This window comes from Tachysurus vachellii, chromosome 3, assembly GCF_030014155.1.
Source record: "Tachysurus vachellii isolate PV-2020 chromosome 3, HZAU_Pvac_v1, whole genome shotgun sequence".
NCBI lineage: Eukaryota > Metazoa > Chordata > Actinopteri > Siluriformes > Bagridae > Tachysurus > Tachysurus vachellii.
In genome coordinates this window covers 6,343,374-6,366,552 of record NC_083462.1, presented here as the reverse complement: position 1 = coordinate 6,366,552, position 23,179 = coordinate 6,343,374, and the positions used below count along the sequence as shown (strand labels likewise).

Below are 23,179 nucleotides of genomic sequence, written 5' to 3'. Positions count from 1 at the left end.
ACTCACTCACTCATTCATTTTCTACCGCTTATCCGAACTACCTCGGGTCACGGGGAGCCTGTGCCTATCTCAGGCGTCATTGGGCATCAAGGCAGGATACACCCTGGACGGAGTGCCAACCCATCGCAGGGCACACACACACACACACACTCTCATTCACTCACACAATCACACACTACGGACAATTTTCCAGAGATGCCAATCAACCTACCATGCATGTCTTTGGACCGGGGGAGGAAACCGGAGTACCCAGAGGAAACCCCCGAGGCACGGGGAGAACATGCAAACTCCACACACACAAGGCAGAGGCGGGAATCGAACCCCCAACCCTGGAGGTGTGAGGCGAACGTGCTAACCACTAAGCCACCGTGCCCCCTTGATTATAATACATTTCATGTTAAAGGTTATGTGAATATCAAGTAGAAGCAGGTTGAATCAAAGTGATGTCCCTAATAAATTTTCATTGTAATCAGTCTGGGGGGCACGGTGGCTTAGTGGTTAGCACGTTCGCCTCACACCTCCAGGGTTGGGGGTTCGATTCCCGCCTCCGCCTTGTGTGTGTGGAGTTTGCATGTTCTCCCCGTGCCTCGGGGGTTTCCTCCCCCGGTCCAAAGACATGCATGGTAGGTTGACTGGCATCTCTGGAGAATTGTCCGTAGTGTGTGATTGCGTGAGTGAATGAGAGTGTGTGTGTGCCCTGCGATGGGTTGGCACTCCGTCCAGGGTGAATCCTGCCTTGATGCCCGATGACGCCTGAGCACAGGCTCCCCGTGACCCGAGGTAGTTCGAATAAGCGGTAGCGAATGAGTGAGAGTGTAATCAGTCTGGAGTCAATGGAAAGAAAAAGTTATACATTCATCCACAATAACAAAGAAATAACATCATGTTAATGACATGTTGACAAATATTTCTGACCCTGTTGTTATCGGTTCCTTATTTTATGACAGTAAGGTCTAAGGATACACAATCAACTGGAGTAAGAGTGAATTAGTAATAAAAGAACGAGCAGGATAGCGATGATGCACATCAATTTAACCGCTTAGGTGTTTGATTCTGTGAATCTTTAATTCACCTCTGTGAAGCTTTAATTTGATGAATCGTTAATATGATTCAGAAATTTTCAGTTTGATTAACAGAATCTTTGCATTTGACTCAGTGAAGCTTCAGTTTGATTCAGTGAATATGTCATTTGATTCAGTAAATCTTTGATTCGATTCAGTGATGTTAATTCAACAAGATGAATCTTTAGTTTGACTCAGTGGTGCCTTGATTCGACTCGGTGGAGTCTTATTAATTCGATCCAGTAGAGATTTACAACAATTAAAAAATCAAAACCAAAAACTGTCCTCACTAAGAACTTTTTCTTTATTTCTGAACTTAAAATGAACAGCTTTCAACTCAAGAGTTTTATATTATTTACAAAGGAAATATCACGTACACATTTAAAGAGGGAGAAAAAATGTAGAGAGACAAGAGAAAAGAAAAAAAAGGCAGTGTGCTGTTTATCCACTGGATGACACCTCGAACGGGTAATACTGAGGAAAATCGTGAATGACTTTCAGGGCCTCGTTATACAGCTCTAAATCTGCAGAGAGAAGGAAAAAAAATACTCATTACATTCCTAAATCTTACAACATTTGATCAAACACATGCTTTGCAGAACAACTTGAATAATGTAAAATCTAAATAACAGATAACTGAATTCATGTGCAGGTGTCTGGTTGTTTCTGAGATCTGTCATAGTCGGTTATACGATGCGCTCACCAAATGAAATTCCTTTTTCGTCCCTGAACATGTTGTACGCCGCAGCCATGATGGTTCCTTTATTCGACACCATGCCGACAACTTCCACTATTCCACTCAACTCTTCTTCCAGCTGTGAGAGAAGCAAAAAGGATATTTAATCATTTAGTTAAAGAAAGTAAATACATTTAAAATATAAAATATACAACACATCTGTTTTTTTTCCCGTTAACACACACGTACGTACGTCAGGTCATGTAGATTACACGTGTGTATATATAGAGTGAAGAGCACGTACCGGATTACTCAGCTCCACGGACGCAATCTTTCCTTCTCCGTCCATCAGCGTGAACGATTTCCCACTCTGATGGACCTGCGAAAGCAAAAGACGTGTTTGTGCGGTAAACTGTTTATTTTAAACTTTTAGTCATTTAGTAGAACAGAGTAGAATTTGATAAGATGTGTTTTTAACGTATTAACGTTGATGTTCTCTCATTTTAACCAAAATATGGACTTTTTTTAAAGAAATGAGGAAATATTTAGACTGGAAAGGTCACAATATCGCAGAGAAGAAGCTTTTACATATTGAAATCTTTGTCAAATCCTTATAGCATTGTGTTTTCTATTATTTATCTCATTAAAAGTCTTAAGAAATCGTCAACTTATAAAAATTAAGGAATAAATAAATTATTCCTTATTATTTAGTATTATTTTGAACCTGAACTGAACTGTACTGAGCACAACACACACACACATCAACTGTATGGACTGCACAGACCTACACTAAATACACACACTTCAAGTATATATCCATCATTCTGTTTACATGCTTTTTGCACACTTTTTGCTATTTGCACATTCTGTCTCACATTTCAGTCGATTGCTGTTTTGCACAATACTTTACAATATCTCATGTAACTGCTGCTATAACACTGTGTTCATTCCAGTGTTTCTGCACACGTAATATTGTTGAACATAGTATTTACACTGGTCAGTGCTGTTTCTGTTTGTCTTTTGTGTATTGTCTTGTAATTTTTTGTCTGTACTGACACTTGTCCTGCACTGACACTTGTCTTGTCTGTCTTGTCCTGCAATGTCTTGTTTGTCTTGTCCTGCACTGTTTGCACCAGGTTGCACAGATGCACGTTATGTATCTAGGACTAACTTACTAAGTCCTTAGCTCTGTCTTTGTTTTATGTAGCACCTTGATCCTGGAGAAACGTTGTCTCATTTCACTGTGTACTGTAACAGCTATATATGGTTGAAATGACAGTAAAAGCTCCGTGACTTGACTATAAAAGTAACAAAAAATGTATATATATATATATATATATATATATATATATATATATATATATATATATATATATATATATACACACATATATATACACACACACATATATATATATATATATATATATATATATATATATATATATATATATATATATATATATACACACACATATATATATATATATACACATATATATACACACACATATATATATATACATATACATACACACACATATATATATATATATATATACACATATATATACACACACATATATATATATACATATACATACACACACATATATATATACATACACATATATATATACATACACATATATATATACACATACATACACATACACACATATATATGTTTATAACGTCATTAAGTCCAGTGTTTAGCTCTCAGTGTTAGATGATGATTTTAAATTCGACCTGTTTGCTGTATGTGACACAGTCACTATGTGTGCGCGTGCTGCTTTGTGCGCGCTGCTGTGGTGTTTGTTTACCTTTTCCACGCGTCCTACGAAACTCACCGGCCTGCTCACGTGCTGAGGGAGCATCGACACGTTTATTCTTGTTTTTGGAGACTCGAACACACCCGTCATTTTACACGGTTTAAACTTATATACTTGCAGAAAACGAAGGAGCGAAAAACAACCGCGCGAAATTTCAAGTTGACGTATTTCCCTTTCGACTGCAGCGTCTACTTCCGCGTTGTCCGTCAACCTTTAACTTCCCGAATAAACTATAAACCGCGTTTTACGTTCCGGAGCTGGATATTTTTTAGATAAACTATTGCAACATAATACAAAATAACAAAGAAAGAAAGAAAGAAAGAAAACCAAAAAATAAATAAATAAATAAATAAATAAATAAATACTATCAGATAATTAACACAACTTGAAAATCCGTAGCAACGCAATTAGTTCAGTTAGTGATTCTGTTTGTAATTAGTGTATATTATTATTATTTTTTTTTGCAAATATTATTATTGCAATTATTTGTTTTTAATTCAGCTTCAATTAATTAAAGTTAATAATTGAACTCATTAATACATACATAGAGTTGCACAGACCCGTCTGTAAAAATAAAAAACAATCTATGAACATATATCTCTGGTAGGTTTTGACTTATCAATAAAAACTGAGCTATTATTATAGTTTGTATACATAAGAAACTAGATACTAATACTCTAATCTAGTGCCAGGGTCTGTTTAAGTTCCTTGAGTATAAAAAGTGATGTGAATTCCTTCTTCTTTCAATGAATCAGTATCAGTTCATCAATAATGCTCAATTCTTCCTGTTTACATTCTTCTTCTTCTTCTTCTTCTTCTTCTTCTTCTTCTTTTATTTTAATTATTGTTCATCGATTGCGATACATCTTCAAAACAAACAAACAAAAAACATATTATTTATTTTATATCTAATTAAATATGTTTATTATCGGTTTAAAAGGTGCATTTTACCTACTGTGTGGCCATAAAGTATGTAAATCTAACTGAACAGACTGAACATCACCACAATAAAGTACATAATTATACCAAATGTTAAAGTCTATACGTGGAAAGTATCTGCAAAGTTATGTGTGTACATTAGTGGTTGGATCGGAACCATCTTTGCATCTCTTTAGTTTCCGATCGGACTGTAAAAAAAAAAAATAATAAAGCCATGCGCATGCGCAGTGTCATTCAACGTGACATTTGTAAACAAAAACTTGAGCTGTCAAAGTGACAACTTCTCTCACGTACCGTTTATATCGACAAAACATGAGGAAACATGATGTAATTAAATTACAGCACGTGTTGTTTCTGTTGCTGATTTTTTATTTTATTTGTTAAAAACACAGCAACAACAAAAAAGTCACGGTAAGTTGAAGCTAACAAGGCTAACAGTTAGCGGATGACGTCATCACGCCAGGTCTCTTTACTGAGTTAATCATGAACATTTTAGTAAAGATTTTAGTTTGACTCTTTTTTTATTCTTATGCAGCAAGATGTTCAATTTCTTTGGACTTCGGAAGGACTCCAAAAAGGGCACAACACCCGAGAGAGAGACTGACGGGTTTGTTATGGTTGGTGAGTGAAAAAGCACTTTTAATAAAAATGGATTTAATAATTAGTTCATTTGCGTTTATTGCAAAATGAATTAATATTTTTTGTGTTATGAAATGATTGTATTATATGATTACTATCATCACATTATTCACTTTATTTATTTAAAATAATTATAATAATAATCATCACCAAGAAGGGAGTTTAAAATTATGGAAAAATAAGTGTGAACATAAATTAGTCATCAAATGTGATCAGGGTTTAGTCATTTGGGGCAATGATGATAAGGTTTTGATAATTTGGCACAAATGTAATCAGGGTTTTGTCATTTAGAGCAATGGGGATCAGGGTTTGGTCATATGGGACACGTGATCAGGGTTTAGTCTTTTGGGACAAATGTGATCAGGGTTTAATTATTTGGTCATTTGGGACAAATGTGATCAGGGTTTGGTCATTTGGGACAAATGTGATCAGGGTTTGGCCATTTGGGACAAATGTGATCAGGGTTTGGCCATTTAGAGCAATGGGGATCAGGGTTTGGTCATTTGGAACAAAGGAGATTACAGACTGGTCAGTGGCTTTACACACTGGTGGTGAGTCAGGTGAAACATGCACTCTGTTGTATAACCAGCAGCTAACACGTGAGCTGGAGATCCATATCGAGAGAAGGTCAGTTACTAACTCATTCTCAAAGCTTCGCTAGAAATGTTGCTTCATTCCTTTTTGAAAGGTGTTGAAACATTTTGGCAGCGGTGTTGCAGAGAAGGTGGATCAGTGTTACACCAGGCACTGGTGTGATTTTACTGTGATGGACGTTTGCTGAGTCAGAACAATTGAGTAAGTAAAAAGGTCAGAAGAGAACAGTTTTTCTAGTCAAAGCTGTAAGTCAACAAATCTGCCATTTTGCTATGGGACATGTTCGGTAAGCCAGTGACTTAGCATTCGAAGGCTGATTAGTGCTTACTTACTTTTGCTGTATAAACTTGGATAAGAAATGCAACATATTGTATTTCACAACTTTCTGCACTTCCACTTGAAGAGCCTGTTTTCACGCAATATGTGACTAGCCCAAATTTCCTTCCTTTCCCCGGGCTTCTGAAATCTGATCTTATGAAATATTGTAACTGCACTTTTCCATGCCTTTCCTGTTGAAATGAAAGTAAAGATGGCAGTTTCTCTGAAAGCCAAAGCTCTGAATCATCTCTTCAGAGTAACGCTCAGATTTCACGTTATGTTGTTCACTCTGACGCTAATCCCTCAGCTTCGGTCTGAACTTCCGTGCATGACTCAGACCTGGAATAAAACGTAGTCTTGGTGATGGCGTGGATTCACAGTCGACAGTTTCACCTTCCTGAAGGTAACATGACCGACTGTGTGCGAAAACACTTCCATCCGTGTCTCTGCAGATGACTCCGTACTCCAGGGTCTAATGTTTTTCCGCCGCACGTCAGTGTCGTGTTTCAGATGTGTGGTGGGACAGGCTGAAAAGATAGCGCTCTGTATGTATGACTAGAATATAGTTTTTAGATATAAGCATTTTGTCAAAATCGAATAAAGCTATCAAAATTGAATAGAAAGTCAAAGGATAGAGTTTTTTTTTAAGCCTAGAAGAGCTTTAGCGAAAGGGAATAGAATTTAGTTATAAAATAGTTTTGTCACATGTGCTTGAATAGAATAGAAGAGTGTTACATCAGAATACATCCCCACCCCCACCCCCTAGAATGGTATAGACTAGAATCCAAACATTTACAATAGAACACAAAGGAGATCAAAATAAAATGGCAGAGTTTAATCGGAATAAAATGTCAGAATAGAACAGAATAGAGCTGTAATAGAGTAGATTAGAACACCACAGTAGAGAATAGAGTTTAAACAATCAGTATAGAATCCAGCTTTGCGTGATGCAGTGTGTATTACTCTAGTCTATATATATTCTTGTGAGATTTCGGATTTTCTTTCTCTCCGTACTACTTGGAGCTCTTTCCAGAAGAACATTCGTGACATGGGTTCTGCTGCATCGTTCACTGCTCTGCTGGTCAAGGTGAAGGCAGCAAGAGGCAAGTAATCCGGGGGCGTGTCTGTGGGCGTTGTCTGTGGGTGTGCCTGTGGGCGTGTCTGTAGGTGTGTCTATGGATGTGTCTGTAGGCGTGTCTGTGGATGTGTCTGTGCGCGTGTCTGTGGGCGTGTCTGTGGGCGTGTCTGTAGGCGTGTCTATGGATGTGTCTGTGGGCGTGTCTGTGGATGTGTCTGTGGGCGTGTCTGTGGGTGTGTCTGTGGGCGTGTCTGTGGATGTGTCTCTGCACGTGTCTGTGGGTGTGTCTGTAGCTGTAGAATATATTCAGGCATGATTCAGGCATCTGAGCTGGGAGGGGCTGGAGGGTCGGGGTTCTCTCTCCGGGACTCAGTCGCTCTTTTATTTTTGTTCAGAACCAAAACCGAAGCTTTAACAGAGTCTTATTTATCATACACAGGATGTTGGATGTATCATATGCTCCTAGTTCCTGTGTCTCTCCCACTGACCTGATGTGTATAACATTCAGAGAGGTGTGTGTTCATGACACGTTCAAGAGCAGATGCTCTCCTGACCGCACCGTGCATCGAAAGTCACAAGCAGCTGTTTCTTCTGAAGGGTTTATCTGATTTGATCTCAGTGCACTCAATATAAACCAGTCCCTCCAGCAGTCCACAGAAATCAACACAACTCTACGACATTCACAGGAGCTCGTCATTCATCATTTTTTTAAAACAAACACAGATTTTCTGCAGATTTGGGTCAAGACATCATCACGGCACAAAAAAGCACTAAAATTCAAGTGTTTTTGCAAAATTCTGCAGGGACTAGAAAATAAATGATGGAGTGAGTCACAAAAGTTGTTCATTTTACAAAAGATCTGACTCGCATGGGCATTATAAAAATTACAATGTGGAATGAAAAACTCCCACAAAATGTAGATCACAAATAATAATTCACTTCATATTAGGGCCGAACGATTTAGGAGAAATTTCATATTGCGATTATCGAGGTCAAAATTGCGATATGCGATTGCTATATAATAAATTTTACCATGAGTCACCTTGATTGGTTATTAAGGAAAATGCACACACAGATTAGTGATATTAGTAAAATGTTTATTTGTAAAACTAGAAAATGTTTTTACAGATCTTTTTTTTTTGTTTTTTTACTAAATGAAATAACATTTGCATGTAAACTTATTTTCTCAAAAGTGTAGCTAAATAATTAGAACAATAAATAAAAACCTACACATTTTCACAAAAATAAGATCTTTTAAACATTTTGTCCAAACTAACAGGGACATTAATGCAGGATGTGATATTTACTCTGTATAAACTCTTTGAGGTTTATGAAGTGCCCAAAACACTGGATTCTAGCCCACTGATTAAGCTCCACCGCTTTGCCCATGTTGGTGCCGTTGTCTGTCGTGGTAGCGACCTGACGCTCCTTAAAGACGTCCCACGCATCCAGTGCCTCTCTCAAGCCCAAGGCTATTTTCTCTCCAGTGTGGTTGTCAGGGAAATACTCTGTTTGCAGGCAGAGGTTTTTCAGTTCAAACTCATCATCGACAAAGTGCACAGTCAAGCTAATATATGGGTCACTTGTCCTGCTTGGCCACAGGTCCGCAGCGGTTGAAAGAACGTCACCGTAGCCATTTTCTTTTGAACTTGTGTGTCGGTAAGCTTAAAGCCAAAATATCGCCATATAACGGAGGTAGAGGTTCAGCGTCGATCTCCTCCGCATCCATCTTTGTTTTAATCTCCGTGCTGCACACCAGATACAGTCAAGTGGCCACACGTGCACTGCCAAAATCATACTGTCTGGTCTTTTCTTTTTGTTAGCGGTGCAGAAAATCTACAAACTGTCTCCATAAAGTATGTGTTGTCTAGTCCACGCGTGCGCTTATTTATTTAATAAAATCGCAACATTTTGCTGTCGTATAATCGCACAAGCCGACATCGCGATCGCGATATGATCGATCGTGCCGCATTACTTCATATACATGTGAACTATTGTTGTATAAATGTTTAAATAAAAAATGTTTTGGCAGAACATCAAGGACTCGAGCATTGTTAAGCGTTTGTCCCGCACTCATGGGAGACACGTGTTTGCTTGTTTCCTCCGCTGAGCTTTCTGTCCATTTCTGTAGCCATGGACACTAGAGTCTTGTGAGACTGTCACTGTGAAGTTCTTGTGCTGAGATCAAACGCTGGGATAATTGCGGTGGCTTTGTGAGTCGGTGCGAGAGACGCCCCTAAAGAGACGAAGCATGTCCTGGTAAAGCCGAACCGATCAACAACAAGGCCGGAATAAGAATCCTGTCTGTTCATAACCATTCATAAGGGATGATTTATTGAGTGTTGCCTTCCACAGTAACATGTACTGTATGGAAGAGGTTAGAAGAGTTTGTGTGTATGTCTGCGGTGTAAAGTCGTTTGTAACGCCGTAAACTTTCTCTCATGTGAAAGCCGTTGCACTTTGAGGTGCGTCATCATGCAAGTTTGTGCATTTGTAGGTCACATGACCGTGACATTTCCGTAAGTGTTAAATATAATTCAGATTCTCTAACTTACATAAAACCTGCAAAATATCTCTTCTCTGTGTCAAAGCGACGCTGTCCGATTATCGATCCCTCACTGCGATGTTCGTGAGTGTTTGTCTGGATTTGTACGGTGTAACGAGGAAAAGCAATCAGCCCTTTTAGCCACAGGCTGCAACACAGCGAGGGGACAACAAAATAAAAAAAAGAGCGTACTGAACGGTGCCGTGAGCTAATTAGGCTTGCAACTTTGAATCTAGTGTGCAGCAGGAATTCTATAGAGTTCTGTGAGAAAACATGGACCGCATTTAAAAACATGAAGTTTATGATGACCTACAGGAGAACTTCTGGGTTTTGATGAATTTGCTTTTGTTCTTCAGGAGAGACGGCTGACGAGCAGAGAGCGAAACAGCAATCAAGATCCACACCACAATTCACCACCAATGTCATTGTACAGCCTTCAAAGGTGAGTTGTGTATACGTGTGTGTGTGTGTGTGTGTGGTTTAGTTCAAAAGCAATGAATTGGTGAAATATAAAAAACAATATGAAACATAAAAACAATTATGAAATATTTATTAACCCAGTGGTCCTAGGACTTCATGCATTAGAACTGTAATACTGATGAGCGTGTTTACTTTATACTCCACAGCGTAAACATTAGCTATATGTTTTGCTCCTAGCTTATAACATAGAAGGCAAAAATTGTATCGGTTTCTATCGCAAAACACACAAGGATGATATTGTGGTTTTATCAAAAATGTTAACGTTTCAGATTTGTTTTTTTATTTAACATGTTGCGGTTGGTGACATTTAGACTTTCACACTGAATTGAATGCAGTACTGAATCAAATGCTGTAGGAACTGAATTGATTGTGGTAGCAACCGAATCTAATGTGGTGGGAGCCAAATAGAATGCGGTAGGTGCTCAATTGAATGCAGTAGAAACCGAATTAAATGTAGACTGCAATCAAAAGCATTGGAGATCAATCGAATGCAGAACGAACCGAATCAAATGTGGTAGGAGCCGAATCAAATATAGCAAAGCTAAATCAAATGCGTTAGGAGCCAGATTCGAAAGCAGTGCAACTGAATCAAATGTGTCAGGGGCTGAATCGAACATAGTGGAACTGAATCAAATTCGGTAAGAGCCAGAGAGAATGTGGTAGGGGCCGAATCGAACACAGTGGAGCCGAATCGAATACACTGGAGCTGAATCGAACACAGTGGAGCCGAATCGAATACACTGGAGCTGAATCGAACACAGTGGAGCCGAATCGAATACACTGGAGCTGAATCGAACACAGTGGAGCCGAATCGAATACAGTGGAGCCGAATCGAAAACAGTGGAGCTGAATCGAATACAGTGGAGCTGAATTGAACACAGTGGAGCTGAATCGAACACAGTGGAGCTGAATTGAACACAGTGGAGCTGAATTGAACACAGTGGAGCTGAATTGAATACAGTGGAGCTGAATTGAATACAGTGGAGCTGAATCGAATACAGTGGAGCTGAATCGAACTCAGTGGAGCTGAATCGAATGTGGTAGTAGCCGAATTGAATACAGTGGAGCTGAATCGAACACAGTGGAGCTGAATCGAATGTGGTAGTAGCCGAATTGAATACAGTGGAGCTGAATCGAACACAGTGGAGCTGAATCGAACTCAGTGGAGCTGAATCGAACTCAGTGGAGCTGAATCGAACTCAGTGGAGCTGAATCGAACTCAGTGGAGCTGAATCGAACTCAGTGGAGCTGAATCGAACTCAGTGGAGCTGAATCGAATGTGGTAGTAGCCGAATTGAATACAGTGGAGCTGAATCGAATGTGGTAGTAGCCGAATTGAATACAGTGGAGCTGAATCGAATACAGTAGAGCTGAATCTAATGAATAGGAGCTGAAATAAATGCAGTAAGTACTGACACTGTAAGTGATTTCAGACACACACACACTTGGTGTCACTTGGTGCTATACAGTCCTAATTATTTACATTGGTATTGTATCATGTGAAGGCATAGCATTTTTTTCTCAGCCGTTTTGTGTACATACACACACATGAACACGAAACAAGTATAATGTAATTCTCCCAGATTACTCTGTATATACCCTCTCTACACGAGAGTAGTGAAACGTCCAGTAATGTAGAGGTAGTGAAAATTATAGAGGTTGTAAAATTTCTAACTGCTATTTAAATCCCCCGGTTTCACCTCCTACAGCCTCAGAAGCACTTCGCCTACATAGCAAATGAAGGACTTTTATCTGAAATGTGTTTCTAGAAACTTTGTGTACTCCTCTGCAAATTTTTATTGCCTCTCGATTTATTACCGCAGTTCACTGAAGTTCCTCACTGGATTGGACTGGAGTTATGGTGTCGGGTAGCTGTTAAATTTATTTTATGGCATTACAACTGAGCTGATATGAAATGATCCAATTTCATAAACGAAAAGGTTTCCCTTCAAAATGTTAGGAGTGTAATGACAGAGTGACTCTTCAGAGACAGAGTAACTCTTCCCTGAGGGAGTTACATACCTGATTATTGTCTGATTTTGTCCTATTTAACTTATTTTTTGTTTTTTAAAGAAGTCATTTCATCTGATGAGATTATTTAAATAAAGAAACAAGATCAGTTTCAGGAACTGGCGTAACGTCTCCCAGCTCAGGTCCATACACACACACACACACACACACACACACACACTGGAGGAAAATGAGAGAGATAAGACCGTGTTTGTTCTGCTGCGTGGGCAGCAGGTGCCCGGTTACAGACCTGAAATCAGTGGGAGTCACATGGCACCGTTTTCAACGTGCCCTGTCAAAGGCCATATGGCTGATGTAAAAGATCCAGTCGCACACTCTGTGCCTTTATACTGCAGGAGGTTTTGTCTGGAGTGTGCAAACTATAAAGTGTGTGTGTGCATGCGTGCGTGCATGCGTGTGTATGTGTGTTAGCGCGTGTGCATGAATCTGCGTGCGTGTGTGTGTGTGTGCGTCTGCGTGTGTGCGCGCGTGTGTGCGTGTGTGTACGTGTGTGCGTGTGTGCGTCTGCGTGTGTGTGCGTGTGTGTGCATGTGTGCGCTTGTGTTTGTGTGAGTGTGAGGCAGGCTGAGGCTCAAGTGTGTGTGGTTGCTTGGCAGCATGGCACTAACAGAACAGATCATATTTGTCACTGAAATATGAGGAAGAGGAAAAATAATCAAAGGCATTTTTTTAAAACCTGTCTAAGGTGTCCAGCTCATTCTTATAGCAGATAGAGCTTTTATTTCAAACATAGAATCACTTACTTTTATTATTATTATTATTATTATTTAATAATTTTTGTTCTCTAACATTATACACTTTACATTATTATTCACTAATTATGTCTCATAAGCTTCCTTTAGTTTGTCTGTCACTATAATGTCTGTTTTATAATTCTAAAATTGTAATAACATAACAATAATTTAACATTTAATATTTAAATATTAAAGGATATTTAACATATTTATATTAACAGATAAAACAGCAGGATGTTTCTCAGTTTGCAGATTAACGTCCTGCTGTTTAATCCGTTCGTACGTGAAATATGCGGTCTGCTAAACAAGTTACTTCCTGTTTTTAATTACACGATAGTAGTTATAAACAGTCGTTCCCACACCGACTTCTCTTTTTTCTGTCTTTAAATGAAAAAGCTTGTCATGTTACTGAGCGTAGAAAACGTCTTGGTCGTCACGGAGCTGTGACACTGAGGACTTGTTTAAAAAAATGTCGAGTAATCATCTCACAGAAAACCCCTAGTGAGAATCCAGTCCGTGTTTTTAGTCTTTATGCCAGTAGTTTAGTCTGAAACAGATCCCAGTGAACCAAAAACCGGCAAAAATGCTAAAGCTCAGTAATGCTGTCACATGGAGCATGAAGCACAGCATGGGAACGAATCTGAGACTACAGGGGACACAGAAGAGATGACGTGATGCACCATACCTCATGTTATAACACCAAAATAACAGCAAACAAAAATATGGTGAGTCAATACGATAATGTGCTGCTTGATGTAAGATAAGGACAGATGCACTGAGGTTTGATGAAGTCGAGTGCGACTGAAACCAGACCAGTGCTGCGGGGGAATAATCACTCTCAGATTCAGACCACAGCAAACGTGCAGTCGTGTGAAAACCACCTGCGTCGAGCTGAGAGAACAACACACACACACACACACACACACACACACACTGTAGTATGATGATGTAGCACATAGGAACAAGAATTATCTCTGCTTATGTGCACTGTGAACATTTCCTGTAACATCTTGTCTGCGTTTAGACCTTAATTACATGCAGAATAAGGGCACAGGATGTTAAGTCAAGGCTCACCGCGTCCTTTAACACGCTTACACGTCAAAATAGAACCAGTTATACAGTAAGTGTGCAAGACTGCACGACACAGTGCCGTGTATCCAGCACTGTTGTTAGTAAGACGCTCATACATGCTACGACAGGACGACAGGCAGAGCGACAGGACGATCCCTAGCAAGTGATCTTGTTCGAACAAGTGAGGATTAGGAGCAAGCAGAGGATTTTAATATTCATCGCCTCATCCCGTTCTGATTTCAGCCCGTTAACACAAAACTCAGCCACAAGAATCTGAATCAACCAGTTTCATTAGAGTTAGCATGCAAACTAGCAAAGAGTTAGCACAGGTTGTCATGAAAGTCAGGACATAACACATAAAATGTGACTCTGATCCTTATTTATATTAGAATCCTCCAGAGTTCCTTCGCCGTCCTGTTGTTTGTAATGAGGTTTGGCGCTTTTTTAACTCCTGTATTAGCATGGTTGCTAGCTATATAATAGGCCAATCATCTTCATCCCCTTCAAAGTAGCTTTCTGACTCTTTATTCTGGTTTTACTGCCTTTCTCCATGTCATGTTTTTCCAAAGTAAAGGGTGATTATTATTTTATATATATATATATATATATATATATATATATATATATATATATATATATATATATATATATATATATATATATATACACATACATACATATATATAAAATAATAATCACCCTTTACTTTGGAAAAACATGACATGGAGAAAGGCAGTGTATATATATATATATATATATATATATATATATATATATATATATACACACACACACATATATAAGGCTTTTGGTCTCTTTATTCTGGTTTTACTGCTATATTTATGTGTATGTGTGTATATATATATATATATATATATATATATATATATATATATATATATATATATATATATATATATATATATATATAAAATAATAATCACCCTTTACTTTGGAAAAACATGACATGGAGAAAGGCAGTAAAACCAGAATAAGGAGTCGGAAAGCTACTTCGAGACTCCTGTTAAATATAACAGTATAGTTATTATACTGTATATATAATATACAGTATAGTGAGTGGTCTTGCTGTACTAAGGGTTTACCGGTTTCAGTCTGAGATGTGGGCGGAGTAAAGGGGCATCTGGGTGGGTCTGTAAAATTATTGACATGTTACCATCACACAAGAATTTAGATGCTTAATCACTTATTAAAAAAACAGAACAAAACAACAGGATAGGAACAGACATCCAATCACCTTTCTTTTATTTGAGTAACATCAACCATTTTATTCTTCCTTATCATTGTTTCTTCACCGATATCACACACGGTTCCTTCCTTTAAGTCTTACGGCCATGTCGACTCGATCTCTCGAACCTCCAAGAACTCATCTAATTCCACTTAAGTTAATAAAACATTGGAAAGGCAAAGGGAAGGGGATGAGGGAATGTTTAATAAAGTATTGGAACAGAGCCACGAACTGGCCGGATGCCCTGGAAGATTTAATGTCTCTACAACACAAAATGAACAGATTTACCGGATAAGTGCAATTTTTGGGGGCGGTTTTTCTTAACCGTTGTGTTAACATGCAGAAATCTCAGGCTTATTTAAAGCAACATTGTACACATGCTTACTGTATGTTGATAGGTTTTAGTACAATACTGAGTAAAATAATAATGAATCAAATTATAGTTGCACGTCTGCTTCTGTCTCTGCAAAGAAAATCACTGATGTTTAAGACTGATTTTACTAGAAATATTAAAAACTATACATAAAATATAAAGGTTTCCTTGTAACGTTTAATTTGAAAAAAATTTCAATTGGATTTTTTTTCTTTTGTTGACCAAACTAATACGTATTAAACAAACATGTTGGAAAATATTTTTATTAAAACAGTTTTAATATAAAAACGCGCCAAAGGTTTGTTTTTTTTGTTTTTTTGTTTGTGAGTTAAATGTTAATATTTTTTAGGGTAAAGTAACGACATGTCAGTCTTTAATTAAAGGAATTTCTGTAGTTTAAGAGGAACAAAACACTGTGTCGCTGTAACAATATCTCTTCTTTACGCTACTTGAAAAAGAATTGCTTTTGTTTAGTCATCTGTAGACGCTTGAGCCTTTGTGGGGAAACACTCTCACTCACTCATCTCACTCATTTTCTACCGCTTATCCGAACTACCCCGGGTCACGTGGAGCCTGTGCCTATCTCAGGCGTCATCGGGCATCAACAGTCTGTTTTAATAAAGTAAATAAATAAATAAAACGTAAATCAGTTTAGTCACTTTCCCAGTAACAACATTCCCATTTCCGTTTTCAGCCGTCTAGTTCAGCGGTGAACAAAACCCCGGAAGCCTTCCAGCCCTCTCCAGCAATTACTACCTCAGAAGCGGAGAAGACGGAGGGTGACCCGGGTCACGCTGATCCTTTCAGAGACATCCCCTTCACCCTAGCTCCTCACATCCTCACCGTGCAGGCCAGCCTGTCTCAGCTGTCTCAGGTTCCTGACTTCAACCTGCCCCAAGACATCAACGAGCATCTGGCCAACTTCAGCTACGACTTCACGCTGGAGAAATCGGTGCAGTCGGCGCTGTCGCCTCCGACCCCTGACCCCCGATCAGCCCCTCAAACTTCAGAGTTTACACGGCAGGAATAGCAGATCACCAGGTGACGTCTAACGACGCAGAGTATCTTTATAGAAGGAAATAAAGTTTGTTTGAAGCTACACTGTAGTGTATTTTTCCCACACATCATGCTGTAACGCGTCTCGTTCTCTGGTTCCGCTTGCTTTTTTTTTTTTGATCAGCTCACATCTTCACCTGATCTTGTTCACAGATATCCAGTAAAACATTCTCTTGAAGATGTCTAGAGAAGACATATATGACCAGAACAAGACATTTAATCTCTTTAAAAAGTTTTGATTGAAAATATCATTTCATCATATGTTCATTTCATTGTTAGCTTTGAAATGTTCTGACTTGAGCAGATTCTGTCCCAGCTGATTGTCCCAAAAGTCTCCCAGAAGTTTCCACACAATCCAGAGGAGGAATTCCTTTTTTTTTTTTTTTTTTTTTGTGAAATGTCTTCCAAGCTGACGAAAGGTCGAGATGGACTTCAACAGGAAACATGGCCATCACACACGACACACACATCACACACATACACATGACACACACCTCACACACATACAGTACACACAACACACACATCACACACATACACATGACACACACACATACACATGACGCACACCTCACACACATACACATGACACACACCTCACACACATACATGACACACACCTGACACACATACACATGACACACACCACACAAACGACACACAGACACACCTCACACAGACAACATACACACACACCTAACATAAACACATACACACACAAAACAAACACCTCACACACACACCATATACACACACATACAACACGCACACATACACACACACACATAACACACATCACACACACAATATATACACACACCTCACACAGACCACATCCACACACAGAAAACACACAGCCCACACACGACACACAACTCACACACGTTCACAAACGACACACACACCTCACACACAGACAACATACACACACAACACGCACACAGACACAAAACTCACACCTCACACACATACACAAACACACAAAGCACAGATCACACACACCTCACACACACAACATACACACACATTTGACAAACACACACACACAAACCTAGCATGCACACACACAAAACACACACATCACACATGACACACACCTCACACACTGCATACATTGCACATCTCACACACCAGACACAATATTTATGAAAAGGTGCCAGTCACATACAGGATGTTTTGTTTATGTCTCCTTAGACATTTGGGACATGCTGCAGTTTTCATGAGGTTTTTTTTTATTTATTTATTTTTTGTTTGCACTGTTGAGCTCGTTTCAGTTCTGTAGCTTTTGTATTTTTACAAAACTTCAACAGAACTTCACTGAAACATCAGCTGCTACTGGGTACTGGGTTTGGTTTGTGGTGTTTATTTCTTATTTCTTTTTCTGTTTGTGCCTTTTTTCTTTGCAGGGTTGAAAGAAACTTGATTCGAAATCCTAGACATTTATCAGGTTTATCTTCCAAAACATTTGCTCTTTGCTGATGATGTTGCATAAAGAACCAGCTGTTAGAAGCAAAAGTTTTAACTTCATGAATTTTCCACTCAGGCCAAATGTAGTGGCTAAAGTAGTAGCACAAAACCGAAGCAGTTGATGCTAATGGTATGAAGTTTATGTAGCTAAACACGCTAAATCATCATAGCCTTAAACTACCATTTGGCTCAGTTACAAAGACGTTACAAAAATATGACATCATAGGAATTACTTCCAACTGTTTACCCCCTGTTTACTTGTACAATGCTACATTTGTAGCTAGGCTTCATTCTCTCGTTAGCTTTATTAGCCTCAGCTAAACTCGAGCGAAGTCCAGACGCGTCTTCGCTCATCTTTTGCATTTAGGCTGAAAGGAAAAATTGTTAGAATATTTATGGGACTTTAATTCCATACCAAAAGATTAAACTTGAAAACTCACTTTGTAACGAAAGAAACTGTGTTTAAATGTTGAAGCGGTGTCACATGTGCATGATTTTCTGTCATTTAAGCTTACGTATTTAGAGATAATCAGAGGGTGCCAATAATTTTGTGTTGAAAATGAGCATCATTTGATTAAAGATCTTTTGATATTTGACATATTGTGGAATCGTCTTACTGATGTTCCTAACTGTTACATTCTCTTAACACAGTGTGTGTGTGTGTGTGTGTGTGTGTGTGTGTGTGTGTGTGTGTGTGTTTCCACCCTTCATTTGTCACGGATGCTGATAAAGATGTTCGCACAAGGCCAAATTTTCCCTGTGGCGAACTGATAATAATATTGCACTGTTTATAGCACAGTGCAGTAAAGTTAAAGGCGGCTACAGAAAATGGTGTCAATTATAATGCTATAAAAAAAGCTACAGCTTCAGAAGTGAGTAACGTCGTTACTTTTGCACTTTTACACTGGCATCAAAACGCTTTGGTAAGAGAGGTGATCAGTTATCAGTAATAAATAGAAACGACTTTTCTTAACGAATCACGATAACACCGATGCATGAATTTATTGAATAACGTTAATGCATGAATAGATTTTATAAGATGTAATGTGTAATGTTAATGTATTTACTTACTAGCTTACTTTTTCATTCAATGACTCACTTATTAATGGCAGTGACACATTTAAGAGGCCAAAGAGTCGATTCTTGTTAGATTCAAATGATCTGAATCACTGGAAAGAGCCAGAATTCTCATTGCTAGCTGTAACTCTACTGCAAAAATACTAACTAAATATATATATATATATATATAGAGAGAGAGAGAGAGAGAGAGCGAGAGAGAGAGAGAGAGAGAGAGCGAGAGAGAGAGAGAGAGAGAGAGGGAGGAAATTCTCGGTTGCTGAAATAAAGTTAAGGAAATGATGTGTAGCTGTGACTTTCCTTTGATGATTACGTGCCCCGCCCACTCTCTCCTATTATGGAAAAGCCCCGCCCACCGGTTCTCTGCACTCTTTGTAGCTTGCCGCTTGTAGTTTCTGTCACTTGCAGCAACTTAAATGCTGGAAGCAAGTCGACCCTGAGACATTTATATATATAATATATATAAACTTTATTTTATTTTTCCTCATCTAACTCGAACTAAAAACTTTTCTAACTAAGAAAACGTCTTATCATGTGCTTTTCTTTCTTATAGCTGCCAGTGAAGAAAGAGGAAATGGACTTGTTTTATTAGAAAATGCAGATAAACCGGAAAATAGTCTAAACTTAAGTGTAACAAAAAAAATTATTTTACTTTTTTTTTTTTTTTTTGGGGGACGTTTTATATATATATATATATATATATTTTAAAGCTTTTCTCTCGTTCTTTAGTCTTCAGTCTAGATAAAATTGTAATGCATTAAAATCAACTAATAATAATAATAATAATAATAATAATAATAATAATAATAATAATAATAATAAGGTCAGGGTGTTTTTTTTTAAAGTTATATATTTTTCCAAGACGAACGGGGAAACTGCAGGATCACATCATGTCATCATCATCATCATCATCATCATCATCATGCAACTCGACTCATCAGCAACGGGCTAAAGGCAGCACGGGATCCCCCACCATTTCATCATCATCATCGTCGTCATCTTCATCATCATCATCATCATTAGTCGTTAACGGCGCGAGCCGGTTGCTGCAGCCAGTCCGTGCCACAGTGCCATACCAGCTGCTGCGCGGGAGCCGCCGCTCCTCTCCCTCATCCTCTTCCTCCTCTTCCTCGTGTGCGTCAGCCGGGGGCGACGTCGCAGCACCGAGAGCTCCCGGTGCCGCCGCCGCGAGCCCGACGCGAGTAGTGACGCCGCTCGCGCGCGCGCCTGGAAACGGAAGCGGCCACGGTACCGTGGACTGCGCCGCCGGGCTGAACGCGCGCTCCCCGCCGCCTGACCGCAAGGGATCACCGGAGCGGTGCCCCGATTCACCTGCTTACCGAGGTAACAACATCTCATAACCTCTTTATGATTCCGCAAATGCCTTTATATATATATATATATATATATATATATATATATATATATATATATATATATATATATATATATATATATATATACACACACACATTTATATACTGTCCGTCACGAACGCTTGCTTTACGCGCGATGTCTTTCCAGTGTTCACTTATTGTTATTATTATTATTATTATTATTATTATTATTATTATTATTATTAGTGTTTAATGCGTGTTATCCATCATCTTTGCACTCATCAGAATGTCAATGGAAGCGCATGGTTTGGAAAAGCACACCCGTATTTAGGAGGATTTTCCATTCGGTGTTTGTTTGGTTGGGGTTTGTTTTTTTTTCCGCTCGCGCATTTCCGTGTCCCAAAAGCAGCCACGAACCGAACGCTCGCGCATCACCATTATCCTCCAGACGCGAATATACAGTACCGTAAGGCTCTCTAAAGCTCAGAGCTCTCTTGCTAAGGCTAGCTTAGCGTTAGCCATGTAAACATTAGCAGGTCTGCTGACTTTGCTGAGTAATTATTGCAAAGAAATGCACCGAATCGTGCTTCTGCATTTCACCGAGCATTTACACGGTAAATTAGGTTTCATCTTACGAGCGATCCAGCTGCTCGTGCCAGGAATGCAAAAAAAAAAAAAACAGGGCCTGTGCTGAATATTGCATTTCATGCAACCTATGAAAAATCATCATGGCCTTATCGGTGTGTGTGTTGTTGTCCACAGCAGGATGAGTGTTCTTCTTCTTCATCATCATCATTATCATCGTCACTATAGTGTTCTGCTGAAGATATATATATATATATATATATATATATATATATATATATATAATACAATGACATGCGCTCATTTCATTTGAAACCTGGTCTCTTTACAAGCTGCCCAATGATGCAGCTCATGTGAAAGGTGAACTGAAAGTGTGTGACGTCATCGTTCATAAAGCCCTAAAATAACCCACTAGATAGGCTGCATGGGTGTTTATGTAATAACAATAATAGAGGGTTTTTTTTTCTTAAAGATTTCCACATGTCTGGCCTTGCTGGTCTCCTTTCCAAGCTTTAATGTGTTGGCTGACATTATAAGGACCGTGTGCAAGAGTGCGTGTTATGTTATAACGCCAGGAATTAATTTTGTTTCTGCATTTCTTTACTAACACTTCCTGCGTGTTGGAGTATTGTATATTTTCTTATTTTATGGTTATAATGAGGCTTAGATTTATCCTGTCTGTTACCCTCAAGTTCAGAAACGAGGATAATCAGGTTGGTCAGAAGGTGAATGATTTTCAGGCTGTGAAGACGCTCTCTCACTCACTCATTTTCTACCACTTATCCGAACTACCTCGGGTCACGGGGAGCCTGTGCCTATCTCAGGCGTCATCGGGCATCAAGGCAGGATACACCCTGGACGGAGTGCCAACCCATCGCAGGGCACACACACACTCTCACTCACTCACGCAATCACACACTACGGACAATTTTCCAGAGATGGCAATCAACCTACCATGCATGTCTTTGGACCGGGGAGGAAACCGGAGTACCCGGAGGAAACCCCCGAGGCACGGGGAGAACATGCAAACTCCACACACACAAGGCGGAGGCGGGAATCAAACCCCCAACCCTGTAGGTGTGAGGCGAACGTGCTAACCTTATATTAATACGCTATATGTACTAATATACAGTACGACTTACGCAGGGACTTGTATAGTAGATTCTGAGCATAAGGGTGTGGAAAAATGTATGTAATATCAGATATGGTTAAGTTTTCTGTGAGGAGATGTTTATTTAACATTTAAGGAAGGAGTCTCCAGTGTTAGCTTTTGTTAGTTTAGGTTTTTTTGATAAAGGAAACAATTTTTTTTGTGATGATGTAACAAGCAGCATTTTTCTAAGTCACGTAGTGGCTACTGAGGAAAGACTTTCCAACAGGTTGAAAAAATTCCAACAGGTTGTCTTTTAATATATAAACCAATTGTAAGCCTTTGTAAAATGCAGTGAAAGAATTGTGAAGTGCCGTTCTAGTGAAGTAATTGGCGTCAGATTGGTCAGGCTGTACAGTATCACATCGTCAAGTATTTGTACATGCTGTAAATATTTTATTTAAAACTTTTTCATTAGATTAAACATTTACAGCAAACGGATTCATATAATTTTTAACAATATTAAAAAATAGTTACTACAGAATTTTTTCATTTATAGCCGTGTTTCAATGAGTTTAAGGGATTTGGCTGCCTAGCTAGGCTGTCTGATCGAGAATGCACTCTAAAGACCAAGTGCTTTAGCAGTGAAAACATTTACAAATGTAATATCCCACTTAAAAATCATTTTCATCCTTTCTTTAGAAAAATACAAAACTTAGATGATTCCTTAAACCACAATTAAACTTTGACTACTCATTGTTGTTGAAGTCAGTAGTGTTGGCGCATGTCAGATGGGATACGGAGGTGAGGCGAGGTGTGTCGAGCTTCAGGGCTTCACTGTGTGTTGATTGTTTTCTTTGCGAGAGAACGTGTCAACATGTCAGAGTGTGTGCTGTCAGTCAGGGTCGGCCGACTCTGAGAAGCTCCCACGTGGCGTTGCAGTCGTCCCG

General features: G+C 39.0%; 3 protein-coding genes across 4 annotated transcripts in view; 2 read left to right on the top strand and 1 right to left on the bottom strand.

The window, feature by feature from the left end:
* Nucleotides 1-1,347: 1,347 nt before the first annotated feature.
* On the bottom strand, nt 1,348-3,778 carry rpa3 (replication protein A3). The gene is made up of 4 exons (XM_060864849.1): nt 3,561-3,778; nt 2,042-2,116; nt 1,765-1,876; nt 1,348-1,585 (listed from the first exon to the last, which is right to left on the bottom strand). Exons 1-4 carry the CDS (start codon nt 3,657-3,659, stop codon nt 1,503-1,505), a joined length of 369 nt encoding a protein of 122 aa, XP_060720832.1. The 5' UTR covers nt 3,660-3,778; the 3' UTR covers nt 1,348-1,502.
* Nucleotides 3,779-4,713: 935 nt separating this feature from the next.
* Nucleotides 4,714-18,736, top strand: umad1 (UBAP1-MVB12-associated (UMA) domain containing 1). Of its 2 annotated transcripts, XM_060865557.1 has the most exons (4): nt 4,714-4,919; nt 5,044-5,129; nt 10,039-10,124; nt 16,312-18,736. In XM_060865557.1, the coding sequence occupies exons 2-4, from the start codon at nt 5,048-5,050 to the stop codon at nt 16,645-16,647; spliced, it is 504 nt and encodes a 167-aa protein (XP_060721540.1). In that variant the 5' UTR covers nt 4,714-4,919; nt 5,044-5,047; the 3' UTR covers nt 16,648-18,736. The 2 variants fall into 2 exon arrangements, with proteins under 2 accessions (XP_060721540.1, XP_060721541.1); XM_060865558.1 differs by lacking the exons at nt 4,714-4,919; nt 5,044-5,129 and adding an exon at nt 6,945-7,162.
* A 1,304-nt stretch (nt 18,737-20,040) lies between these two features.
* glcci1a (glucocorticoid induced 1a) overlaps nt 20,041-23,179 on the top strand; it is a 38,374-nt gene continuing 35,235 nt past the window's right edge. Inside the window, exon 1 of the mRNA XM_060865556.1 lies at nt 20,041-20,561. Within this exon, the coding sequence (XP_060721539.1) occupies nt 20,108-20,561 (454 nt within the window). The 5' untranslated portion in view covers nt 20,041-20,107. The remainder of the gene's footprint in view (nt 20,562-23,179) is intronic.